The 13,487-nt window shown below is 43.9% G+C and overlaps 1 protein-coding gene across 3 annotated transcripts in view; it reads right to left on the reverse strand.

The window, feature by feature from the left end:
• The window catches only part of PIR (pirin), a 98,977-nt gene that overhangs the window by 18,648 nt on the left and 66,842 nt on the right, over window positions 1-13,487 (reverse strand). For all 3 annotated transcript variants that reach the window (XM_047764406.1, XM_047764405.1, XM_047764404.1), the window contains 2 exons: window positions 12,965-13,049; window positions 3,540-3,584 (listed from right to left, as the gene is read on the reverse strand). In XM_047764406.1, coding sequence (XP_047620362.1) covers window positions 3,540-3,584; window positions 12,965-13,049 — 130 coding nt within the window. The remainder of the gene's footprint in view (window positions 1-3,539; window positions 3,585-12,964; window positions 13,050-13,487) is intronic.

A 13,487-nucleotide genomic window follows, 5' to 3' on the forward strand; every position in this document is an offset into this window, starting at 1 on the left:
GTTCTGTTAATTCCCTCTCTCCTTCAGGGTGTCATTAGCAGGCAGTTACAGAGCTTCACCATATTCACCATGAACTTTAATATATTTAACTTAGTCAACTAGTTAATGCCTAGCATTTTCTCACATTCAAATTTTCACCTGTCCTTACTCAAACTACATCTACTGATGTCCATCTTTTAAGCACTTCCTGCATCAATTCATATTTTAATAGTCCTCCTAAATCTCCATTTACACAACTTCCCAGACGACTTTCTCAAGCCAAACTGCAGTCTATTTATTCCAACCCAATACATTAAGTATACATATTTATAATATCTATTTCAACAGAATAGAGGTACATGCCATTTTGAAAAAGACAATTACTTGCTTATCAGGTCCTGCCGTCTGTGATTGGCTAGCAAGCTATGCTGCTTTTACAGGCAAGGCAAAACTGAGGCAATCAAGTCAGAAAGCATTTTCTGGATTTTCTATAGATTTTATAGGTCAGTACACATTCAATAACTATTTTTTCGCTTTGTTTCTTTTTCCCTGGTGATTTGCTCTTGCCCTTTTGTTTTTCTCATTAACGCCTCCATTAGAGGGTGGAGAGGAGGAAGGGAAGGAGATAAAATTCAAATGAGGTCATCTGGCCAGCCCCTCATTGGCTGAAGCAGATTCCCAAGAGGCCAGTTTTGGGAGCTGGATTGTCTCCGAGGTCCACTTTGCACTGGGCAGATGCAAGCTTGCTCCAGCGCTACAGACGGCGACCCTATTTCCTGCCAGATGTTTTGCACTTGTGGCTCATGGTCACGAGAGATGACCAGGCCAGTGAATAGAGATGACTCAGGAAAATCCTGCCTCACCTCGAGAAAAACAAGTGGATGTGGAAGTCATTCTTAGCCCTCCAGCTGCTGAGGCTTTCACTTGTTAAATTGTCAGACTAAAAGGTCTGTCAGGGAACAAGGCTGTAAGCCATGATTCAAACAGGTTTTGAAGATGTTCAGTTAATCTTCCTCCCCTTCATCCTCCATGATACCATTTAAACCCATTTAACCCGAAGAGGTTCGGAATGAGCCTCTCCCAAATGTGCCACTCTGGCATGTGGATTGTATTCAGGTGAACATCATCAAGGCCTAAAAGACTCGAAAGAGCTTCTAACCACTCCCTTAACCGCCTAAAAGAATTTAGATCAGGGGTCTGGCTCAAAGAGAGCGCTAGTACCAGAGATAACTTTCATCTGAAGGGCTTAACTGTACCGCTGGGCAAACATCTAATTAGCAAACATCTGCTCTTCTCAGCATCCCATGAATGATCCTCCTCCCCCGTGAACTTCAGGTTCCTATCCCATTCCTTAGCTCAGGAGGGCACACCTGCCTTACCTGCCCAACCTGCCCTTGGGTCTCATATTTTATGGGGCTCCTGTATGTACATAATTAAGTTTGTTTTTCACCTGTCAATCTGTCATATGTCAATTGAATTCATAGACCAGGCTGTGACTGTTGTTGCACTAAGCAGGCAGGAATGAGTCATTGCAACAGAAACTGTATCGCCTGCCATGATGGAAATATTTGGTATCCAGCCCTTTAAAGAAGTGTATTCCCCCCTGCTCTTTCTTACACTACACAACATTTCTGGTATCCTTATCGCCTCAGAATGTGCTTTCCTTATCACTTTCCATTTGTGCAGATTGTTTTATTTCTCTTTCTTAAGTCAGGGGTGATATCTCCATAAAAATGGCTTTTACTCTCCATTTAGAGAAAGTACTACGTGATAACTAAGATTTTCAAAAGATCATAAAAACAAATGATGCTTCCTCTCTTCCAGATGGTTAATAGAGTTTAATGTGTGTGCCCACAGGCTTGTGATACTACTAGTAGTCTCGATACTTCTTCAAATGCTAAAATAAATGAATTTTGTTGCTGAACCATAGTTGAAACACTCTTCAGTGAAAGAGGAACTAAGCCCATGTCTCCCGTATAAAATCAAAATACATGAGACTGTGTTACCATTATGTTTCAGAAGATTAATTTCAGGCAATTGAACTCTCCTCTTGGAGAATATTAAGAATGGTTTAAATGGCTCTGGTGGGCCCTTCAAGCCCTGAGCAGACATTATCAGTAACCCAGCTGGTCTAGGGCTGGGCGTGTGTTGTCCAAGGAGGTAGCCGTGCTAGGGCAGCAAGTTCACTGCTGAGGAAGCTTTCCTGCAGGTTGGGATGGAGAAGCCTCCAACCACAGAGGGGTCTCAGGAATGGGATTCTTGGCCTGTGCCTTGAGGCAGTCATACACTCTGCTCCATCACCCTCACCCCATCCACACCGGCCATCGCTGGCCACGAGGGGCAGGGAAGGAGAGAAGGGAGGCTGGTTCTCTTACTTTGGGTCTTCCCAGAGTCACAGCCTAAGGTGTATATTTGAGTTGAAGGAGTTTATCTGGGAGGCAGTCCCAGGAAACACCAGTCCAGGAATTGGGAAAGGTAGGAAAGGGAAGGCAGACAAGGAAAGGTGTGTTATTAAGGTCACGTTCACATGGGGAGCTTGAACTCAATCCCTCCAGGGAACTCTAGGAAAAGGCATCACAGACAGGCCTCAGCGTTATCCCATCGGAGGGGCAACATAGTTCCAGGTATGTGAATACCCCAGCACTTCCGTCCTGCCCTGATTGGAGCAAAGTAGGCTTCCAAGCATTCAGAGAAAGCCTGAGGTCAAGAGATACAGATGCTACTGGCGGTTGAAAGTTGGTCAGCAGGTCCCATGGGTGTGGGTAGGGGACCAATGGCATCTGCTACAGCAGTTTTCTGATAATCCCACAGAGAGACTTTTCCTGGCACCCCTGCTGCTTCTAGGAGGATGGGGAGAGTGGGAGTAAATACTGGCGGAAGCCAGTCTACTCTACAATCTCCACTCTCCCACCCCTCCTGGCTCTTCTGCTGGGTTGGCTAAAGGGCTTAGACTGGAAAAGACAAGTTGGATGGTGTGTTCCTTGTGTTGCCATCATACAAAGGATGTGGGGTGGGGTGGGAGGAGTGGAACTGACAAGCCCTTGGTTCTGGTCCCAGATCCACCAATGCATAATTCTGGCAAGTTAACTTTCTCTAGACTTTACTTTCCTCATCTATAAAATGGGGGTTGACTGGGTCTCAAACATCCCTTCTAGACTAGACTCAACAAGTGACACATACGCAACCCTTAGAATAAGAGAAAACCAACTTTCGGATTTCTCAGAGGCACTTTTGGGACAGTCCCTTTATCAGTATGGAGGATGCCAACGTCTTAGCCAGGTGTCAACCCCCATATCCATGCCTGCACTTTCCATCTGCTCATGGGCCACAGTAAAATGGCTGCTGTCATGACTGGTGTTTATATTCTCCTCGCTCAATGAACATGCTGGAAGCTGAGAGGTACCCTGCCCTGGGCAGACCGGGATATGCTATGAATGTAGATGCCAGGCAGCAAGAAGCACAGTATTCAATTACACAAATGGTTTCATCTCATCTTTCCTTCGTGGCAGCAGCTTAAATTATATTGCAGCTGAACCCAAAGCAACAGACTCATCACTTACCAATATATACATTTCCAGATATGGTATAAATGAAGCTTGTCCACCCTGAAAAGGAACCAGAAACATTAAAAGGTTAGTGTTCATAATGCCAAAAGGAACAGATAACATATTTAACAAATATCTCTGTATATGAAATATAAGTACATAAATTTATATAACACATGTCAAAGACAAGTGTGGAGAGGAAATCTTTTACATGTATGTTTAGAAATTTAAATTCCGTAAGCTGTTTAAAACACACTCCAAAAAAACCCCCACATACACTCCCACATGCGTGAGTACACACAGAAATGAGCACACCCACACACATTCACACCTCAGCCTAAATGACCTGGCCCCAAATGTTTAAAAGCCACCCAAGTAGGCAGTGTACGATTCACTGGCTAGATATCAATATGGCAATAGCTGTGCTAATAAACAAACTGTTCCTTCCAGGACAAACATCAGTGCTAATAACTACAACCCCCCAGTCTGGCTTATCATCACTTCCATGTGCCTCCAAGTAGTTTTAAGTGTGAAAAGAATGCTAGAAATATGCTCTGACATAGTTGCATTTTGGTTTCCAGTAAACTCACTCCTTTCTATCTATCCTAAAATATAGCATCAGTGCCAGGGAGGTGGGGAGGCATAACCTTTGACATATGAATGGGCTTCGGATGGCCTGTACCCTTCCTGGAATTGTCCACACAATTTTTCAAGTGGGTAAGCTTTTCTACAAAGAGGGTACAGAGCATTCACCACATTTCCACTGTGACCCATGGGCCAAGAGCTCAGAAGCACAGACAACCTGTTCTCTGCCCTCTTGGCACCAACACTGGATTTCCATGGATATTTATGTATTGTCCCCATGGTCCCACAGAGACACTGTGCTGTCACTGAGGGATATGAACATAGGAGTGGCCAGCTCAAAATGAAATCAGGACATCACTCCGCGTGCCTTTGGTGGAAAAGAAGATCCGCGGAGCGAACGCAGGGACAAGTTCAAGGGGCAATAGCAGGACCCAGACTGGAGTCTGTGCTAGAGTCAACATGGTGCCAGAGTAAACAAAACTAAGGCAGGCATGGAAGAATCACAAAGGACAAAGCATACTCTAGGGACGTGGCTGTGCTGGCAGGTGGGCTGAAATGCTCAGGAAAGGCCCACGCGGTAAGACACGACTGACCGAAGTTAACAAAAACTGAGTGGTTCGGAAAATCGGAAGGATGGTAAATCAAAGACAGACACTCAGGTGGATGCCAGATGATATTTTTTCATCCTCCTATTTCACTGTTTTTCCTCCCCGAGGTTTCACTAGAATGAGTTTAAAGGTCTCATTCTATCTATCTGCTCAGAGCACACTCACACTTTTGCTGCATTACTGACCCACCAGCTCAGTCTTCCAAGCTCAGCCTCCCATTATCTAGTGACTGGCTATCATTCACATGCCTGTGCTGTGCGTGGACACGCAAAGACAAAGACACAGCCTGGGATGTTCACACTGTGCAGTTTAAGGGAGGGAAGTTTGTGGTAGATGCTGAAAACATGTGCCAAAGGTTCCCAGCCCATAAATAGCATTAGCAATTTGGTATTTGTGCTTTCAACTGCTTTTTTTTTTTTAATGTACTACATACATTACTTGCTTAAAAACTAAAATCAGTGTTCTATTTGGGATATCTTTACCCGTCAAGACATAGAGAAATAATTCATCCTGGGAAAGACTGCAAAGCATTCTATTGTAAGGATGTGTTATAACTGACATGATCAATCTCCTCCTCGTGGTGGAAAGGTATTAAAAAATTAATGGTTTCTGAGGTTCACAGAACCTCAAAGCTCTCAATTGCTCAAGGAGGTTTTTATTTGGAATAATTACAACTGTTCTAATCATGTTTCTCCTCCATCGCCTTTGCTTCTTCACTCACCCTCTAAGCAGAAAGCTAGTCCACACATAATGGCCTCAGTCTTTCTTTTGCGTTTTATCTTTTAAAATCTTTTACCCAGAAGGACCAAACATTCACTTAAAGGAATGGCCAAATCGATGTATCCTGCGCATTAATGTATTTTCATTTCTTGCATAAGTCTTTTATTAGGTTGCAAAGTCCACCTTCACCACTAATAACACAACTCGTGTTATGGGTTACAAGGTGCAAAGTGTTAGAGGGAATGAAATAGGAACAGAAGGCAATTTCCCTTTTTCCTTCTTTTTAACATGTTGTCGATCTGTACTTGCTTCTATTAAATCTTGTTTAATTTCCACTGGGCATTTTTTCTTAAAGCTATAACAAAACAAGAGCCAAACTGTATGAATGCTTATGATATGTTAATGAACCACCAAGTTTCTTTAGAATTCCTTCTCTGCTAAGAGCATGATTGCATCTGCAAAGAGTTCTCCTGTGAGATTTTCAGGTCCCTCTCATCTTTCGTTCTTTCCCCATCTCTCCTCCCACTTTTCCTGACCAGTACCAGGAACAGATACCATCCTGGCATTTTTTTTTTTTTTTTTTTTTTGCTCTTTCAGAGGTCTCAGGCCCTGCAAATGTGGTCTCCAAGCTATTGGCTCTTCACACCTGGGAAGCTCTTCCCCTCCCTTGGGCAATGACAAAGAACAGGAGTTGGGATGAAGGTCACATTCTACCCCTGGCCCCAGGCTTGGGTTAATCAGCACCACATTCTAGTCAGACCTCCTTCAAGTTCAACAGAAGACGTGTCAAACTTTTTTTTTTTAATATGTAAATCATTTTCTGTGGCACTTGCCCTCATTTCCAGGGAGGTTCCCAATTCTTGCAAATGGCCCTAGTGAGAGCTTTTCTTGGCCTATATTCCTTGCCTTGACACAGCTCATTTTTTTCCTGTCTCAGTCTTCATTATTTCAATGAACTCTGCAGTGGCTCACTATATATGTTACGTGTAGAGAAAACAGAAAAACACGACCTGGTGACATGCCACATCCATGACAAAGGTGAGCTGTGAGAAGGGGAGGTGAGAGGGGAATCTGGCTAAGGAGAGAAGGAACTCTCCCCAAACTCTGGGTCACAGAGGATGTCACACCCCAAAGCAGCACAGGTTCCTAAGGGCCCCCCTGCCCCCCAAGATGTCTCTGCCTTCAGCCTGGGCAGGCAGCTGGCTCACCAAAGACCTCATGCCTACAGTCTCCTGGGACAGAAGAAGGCAGACCCACCAGGTCTTTTCCTCCCCTTCCTCATTCCACCAATTTATTTGGTAGTTTTTTTAAATATATATAATGATTCTTATTTTTTTTTTCCACTATAGCTGGTTTACAGTGTTTTGTCAATTTTCTACCACACAGCATGGTGAACCAGTTACTAGAGAAATGCAAATCAAAACTACCACGAGATACCACCTCACACCCGTCAGAATGGCCGTCATTAATAATTCCACAAATAACAAGTGCTGGAGGGGCTGTGGAGAAAAGGGAACCCTCCTGCACTGTTGGTGGGAATGCAAGCTGGTACAACCACTGTGGAGAACAGTATGGAGGTACCTTAGAAAACTATACATAGAACTACCATATGACCCCGCAATCCCACCATTTGGAAGTTTTTACTTTGAAATAATTTCAGACATACAGAAAAGTTACAAGAATAGTACAGACAATTACTGTACACTACACTACTCATCTAGATTCTCCAAAAGCTAAGCTGTTAACACATATATTTACATCATTCTTTTTTGCTGAAATACTTGACAGTAAACTTGGAGACATGATACCCCTTTACCACAAAATAATTTTCAGCACGTATTTCCTAAAAACAAGGATATTTTTAATTTAACCATAGTGAACTTATATAGGTTATGAAATTGATACAGTATCAGTGCAAAAAATTATGACCATTAATACAGTACTATTAGCTATGTACAGATATTCCAATTGAGCCACCTGTTTCAGTAATGCTTTCTAGCACAAAAACAAAAAAGAAAAGAAACATGTCCAGGCCAGGATCAAATCCGGGTTCATATGCGGCATTTAGTTGTCATGACTAATCTCTGTTCCTCCAAAACACTTCCTCAAGTCTTTTTCCTCATTAAAAGTACAGACCCATTATTCTGTACACTGTCCCTCCATTTGGGGTTGTCTGATATGTCCTCATGCTTAGACCAGATTGTCTGGTAATCCCTTTCCTTATCAACTTCAGAGACAGTTTCCCATTTTCATGATTTTCATTTTTTTTTTTTAGTTCAGAAGAGCACAAGGATGAAGCAATGAACATATATTTTAGCATATTTATTTCCTATCCTTCTTTGATTTTACGGGTAAAATCATAAAGATGAGAGAAACAGCCCCTAACTGGGTGCCTCCAATCAATTTTCTGCACTCAGAGAAAGTGACCTTGTTGCAGGAGAAAGGGGAGTGAGAGAACAATCACATCCCAGGTCTTGGCCGAGTCCCTGGGACGGGCCGCCCAGTGAGGGTCTTTGGCTTGGCGCAGGAAAGAATTCAACAGGGAGCTGAAATAGGGTGAAAGCAGGTTTGACTGAAAGACAGCTGTGTAATCCCGTCTCTCTGAGTCTGGGCTGCACCTAGAGACCTGCTTCTAAGTGGCAGTAAGAGGTCAGCGTGATGGGATGCTGCATCTGGGATTAGGGGACATAAAGACTCTGCTTTCCATCATGCTCAGCTTCTGCTTGCTCACTTGCCCAGCTCTGAGGAAGCCAGCGGCCGCGGTAGGAGCCGCTCTATGGAGAGTTATACGTGGCAAGGGCCTGACGCTGGACTGCAGCGACCTCCCCTCAAGGACGTGAGCGCAGCCAAGAGCCATGTGGGTGTGAGCTTGGAAGTGCATCCTTCCCGATGGAGCCCTGGGGTGGCTGCCACCCCAGCTGCCACCTCCATCACCATCTTGTAGGAGTGCCCAGCCCAAGGACACAGCTAAACTGTGAGACACTGTGACACAACAAAGACTGTTTTAAGCCACTGAGTTTGGGGGTAATTTGCTGTGCAGCCAAACAGGTAACACAAAAAGACTGATTTCAACATATCCTAATGTGATTTACTGAGGAGCTACTACTATATGCACGGCTTTAAAATCTACTTTTTTAAAAAGCATGCTGAGGCATTTCTTTCTTTTTCTCCTCTGGCTTTAGTGAGATATAATTCATGTGGCTCCTTTCTTTTTTGTCCCCTAGAAGGTAAACACAGAAGCAAAGATATACTGATAATATTTAAGAGGGTCCTATTGCTGCTGTAAGAAATTACTACAAACATGCTGACTTAACACACACAAAAAAACCTTACCGCTATCTTACACATCTACAGGTCAGAAGTCTGAAAACAGGTCTCATGGGTCTAAAATCAAGGTGTGGGCAGGGCAGCGAACCTTCTGGAGGCTGCTGAGGAGAATTCATTTCCTTGCATTTTCTGGCTTGTAAGGTTGCCCCGATTTTTTGGCTTGTGGCCCCTTACATTTTCTTTCTTTCTTTCTTTCTTTTTCCTTTTATGGCTGTCCCATGGCATATGGAGTGCCCGGGCCAAGGATCAGATCCGAGCCATAGATGCAACCTACACCACAGCTGCGCAATGCCAGATCCTTTAACCCACTGTGCCCAGCCGGGGATCGAACCTACGTCCTGGTGCTGCAAAGATACTGCCCATCCTGTTGCACCACAATGGGAACTCTGCCCCTTCCATTTTCAAAACCAGAAATTACATCACTCGGACCTCTGTTTCGATGGTCGCCTCTCTTTCTCTCACTGACTCTCAGCTCCCTCTTTCTTTTCTGGAGTACCCAGGCTAGTCACCCCACTGCAAGCTCCTTAATCACACCTGCAAAACCCCCTTTACCGTGTAAGGTAACATATTCACAGCTGCCAGAATTAGACAGAACAATGGGCTAAGCGACATGCTCGCTAAATACATTTTGTTGATTACCGTACATATATGCTAAAGAAAAGCTGAGGGAAGCAAAAAAGGCTTACAAAATTACACTTTCCATGCCCTGACAACCTGCCTCTTATAACATTCCAGATTGCCCTTTTAAATCCCAAGTAGCAGGGATGCTGGGAAGGAAGATGGAGAAAATAAACAGAGCGGGTGTTGAGGGCCCAACTTTGATGCAGTCAGTCAGAAGACCAAAGGGGACTTGAGGACCAAAAGGCACAAATTTCTTAGAAAAGATCGGTGTTTTCCTAGAAACACAGATTTATGTCTTTTTCAATGAGGGATCACAAACAGTCTTATCCGTATATCAGATGACAGCAAGGGAAATCGGATTGCTTTGCAAGAGATGTTAAAAGTCACAGCAAAGAAAGAAAGAAAGAAAAAGAAAGAAAGAAAGAAAGAAAGAAAGAAAGAAAGAAAGAAAGAAAGAAAGAAAGAAAGCAAGCAAGCAAGCAAACAAAACACATAACTACTTATTCTTCTTTTAGCCAAGAATTAACATGAAAAACGTGCGGCCAATGTGAAAGGATGCTGCTGCTGTCAGAGACTGGACAAATTGGATTCTTTGTAAGTGATGCACCGTCCAGCTCAATTCCTGATATCAACTGCCTTCCAAACCATCACTGCATGAAACATCTGTTTTCTGCAAGATTAGCACAACTCCACAGCAACATGCCTTGCCCGAAGGAAACCGAGATGGCAAAAATTGATTCCAATTCTATTTATGGGGAAGAAATTCAGATACAACCTAGTCCGATTCATGGAGAAATTCTAGTCGCCCTTAACTGGATGTCCCTTGGGACATACGCATTTTCCTGGTCTCAGGAATGGGATGGTGGCAGTGTGGCCTCTATTCCTGTCTCTTTAGTATGCTACAGTGGAGTCAACATTAAATGAGTTAGATTACAGAGCTTATGCCAAAAGCCAAACATAACCCAGACATCCGTGTCAAATCCCTTTACCGTGAGTAACAAAACCATCAAAATCTTATAAACAGAACATGTCGAGGACACAGCCAAGGGGCTACACATTTCAAGGAATATGTGAGGCCACAAAGCACTCAAACCAAATGAGTTTATAGACAGTCCTTGGATTTTCTAATGGAAATTGACCAGGGAAGGTGGTTTAAAAAAAAAAAAAACAAAGACTTGATAATAAAACCTATACAGTATAATTTTCGCAGCCAAGATGGCAGATTTCAGGCAGCAAGTACCACTAAGTTCATAAATAGTAAGTGCTTTATAATACCTGAATTGTTTATCTGGCATTGGACAGTAAACCCTGACTTTAGATCTGTCACCCAACACAATGCAAGCATGGATGGGGGAGCGGATGGGGAACACACTCTAACCGGAAGTGACATAGCAGGAAAGATGGATTCTTCTGCTTCATAAATGAGGTTGGTACCAGACTTGTTTAAAGTGGGTTTACAGGGACTCAACAATAAGCATGCATTTCTGAGCTACTTGTTTCTGCATGCCTCCAAAAGTGTTTTTTTATAGAATTTTTTTTCATTATAGCTGGTTTACAGTGTTCTGTCAATTTTCTACTGGACAGTTTTTGAAAATCAATCTCAGGTTTAAAATCTGTTATGACAAAATAGTCTAGCAGTACTGCTTTGTAAACTGACAGACAGACATTCTCTTACGAGCCCACATATAAGGTGGTGGCGCAGTATAGAGCCCAAATGAACAAGGACCATGCGTTGAAGCTTTGGTGTGATGGAGGAGTTGGTGCCTCATACAATCCTAATGGAAAGCTTGACTGCCTTTTGCGGTTGCAACTCACCAGGCTTGTTTTTTTTGTTTTGTTTTGTTTTGTTTTTTGTCTTTTTAGGGCTGCACCTATAGCATATGGAGGTTCCCAGGCTAGGGGGTCCAATCGGAGCTGTAGCTGCCAGCCTACACCACAGCCACAGCAACATGGGATCCGAGCCGCATCTGCAACCTACACCACAGCTCATAGCAAGGTGGGATCCTTAACCCACTGAGCGAGGCCAGGGATCGAACCCGCATTCTCATGGATGCTAGTTGGGTTCGTTGACTGCTGAGCCACGACAGGAACTCCTCACCAGACTTTGAAAACTATACATGCATAAACCTTGCAATCATCCTTGGAAATCTGTCACAATAAAATAAGCCCCCAGATGGAAGTAGATGAGTGCAAGGGTGTTCACTGCAGACCAGTGAGCAGGAGCCTAGCACTAGGAACAAAAGGAGCGCCCATTGACAGGGAGGAGGTGAATGCACTGTAGTCAACCCATGAGGTAAGACACTGCCGCTCAACAGAGCCACACAAGCAGATTGGGGGGACGTTCCGAGAGGTATTGTTTGGTCGCAAAAGCAAGATGCAAAAATATATTTATAACAGGATTCCGTCTTAGTGAAACCAGGAGAGAAAAGCCCTGTATACATGTATATTTACATACGCATACACGTTAGTGTGGAAAAGGAAGTGACAGGAACAATACTGTAAGATCTGGCTGGGATATACTTCATATCTGGGACACACAGAGAGGATGGTGAGAAGGGTGAATGAGGGTGGAAGAGGGTTTGGAGAGAAGCAAAGTCGAAAGTACAAGAAAAGCGCACAGCACTAAAGCTGCCAGCACACATGCTATCATACTTTTTGTTATAAAAATTAGGTAGGAAGGCAGGCTTAAGTGCATTAATGTAAAAAAAAAAAAAAAAAAAACCTTTCTGTGCTGTGAAATAGCCAGAATGAAAATAACCAGAGAAGAAAAGAATGGGTCTGAGGTTGATGCCTAATGACCTCAGGGGTGGCCATTTGTGAAAATAAAACTGGCCTTAAATCCTTGGGAGTTGTCTGACTGTTCTTTGGATTTAAATGTCAAACATAAACTCTCCAAATCAGCTGTATCTCAATCCAGAGTGCGCCTGTTCACAGGAACACGGGTTGGGCTGCCTCCAGGAAACAGTGTGAGTCCAAAGTCGCCGGGCACTCAGGAGACCTGGGTACGTGTCCTGCTGTGTCCAAGAAGCCATTGTATGACCTGGAGCAAGTAGCGAATGTTGGGTCTTAGTGGTCACACCTATGAAATGAGGGGGTGGCCCCAATGGTCTATGAATTCTTCCTGATTTTTCTTCTTTTTTTTTGTCTTTTTGCCATTTCTCGGGCTGCTCCCGAGGCATATGGAGGTTCCCAGGCTAGGGGTCTAATCGGAGCTGTAACTGCCGGCCCACACCACAGCCACAGCAACACAGGATCTGAGCCGCATCTGCAACCCACACCACAGCTCATGGCAATGCCAGATCCTTAACCCACTGAGCAAGGGCAGGGATCGAACCCACAACCTCATGGTTCCTAGTTGGATTCCTTAACCACTGAGCCACGACGGGAACTCCCTCTTCCTGATTTTCTTAACTTGGAAATCTCCAGCACTATTCACTAATTTAAATGTTAATTAAACATAAACAAGGTCAACAGAACTTTGTGTTGAGGTTTCGAAACAAACATATTCCAGAGAAAGCAGCCCCTGGATTTTGTTTTTTTTTTCCTGAAATGATCACTAAATCCCAGAACCCACCATACCTTTAGGAATAGGCTGGGAATGCTTTGCTCCTTGGTCCAATTTGAAGTCCAGATATAAGGTTGGTGTGTGAGTGTAAATCTTGGACTGAAAAGAAAAAGGACATCATCAGCATCTGAGAATAAGGTTCACTTTTTTTTTGGTTTTTTTTAATTTTTTTTTTAAGGCCGCACCTGCAGCATATGTAAGTTCTCAGGCCAGGGGTCGAATCTGAGATGCAGCTGCCAGCCTACACCACAGCCACAGAAATGCCAGATTCGAGCTGCATCTGTCTGCGACCTACACCACAGCTCATGGCTATGCTGGATCCTTAATCTACTAAGCGAGGCCAGGGATCAAACTTGCATCCTGGACGCTATGTCGGGTTCTCAACCCGCTGAGCCACAGTGGGAACTCCTAAGGTTCGTCTGGACCCTTCTGTCGTGGGCCTGGGGATTGGATCCATTCTATTTACAATTCCTCGCTGGGAAATACTGTGAAAGCAGGGAGGACGGGCTGCCAATACAGCTCCCTCTTACGGGTCTC

This window comes from Phacochoerus africanus, chromosome X (genome assembly GCF_016906955.1).
Source record: "Phacochoerus africanus isolate WHEZ1 chromosome X, ROS_Pafr_v1, whole genome shotgun sequence".
In the NCBI taxonomy this organism is placed as follows: domain Eukaryota; kingdom Metazoa; phylum Chordata; class Mammalia; order Artiodactyla; family Suidae; genus Phacochoerus; species Phacochoerus africanus.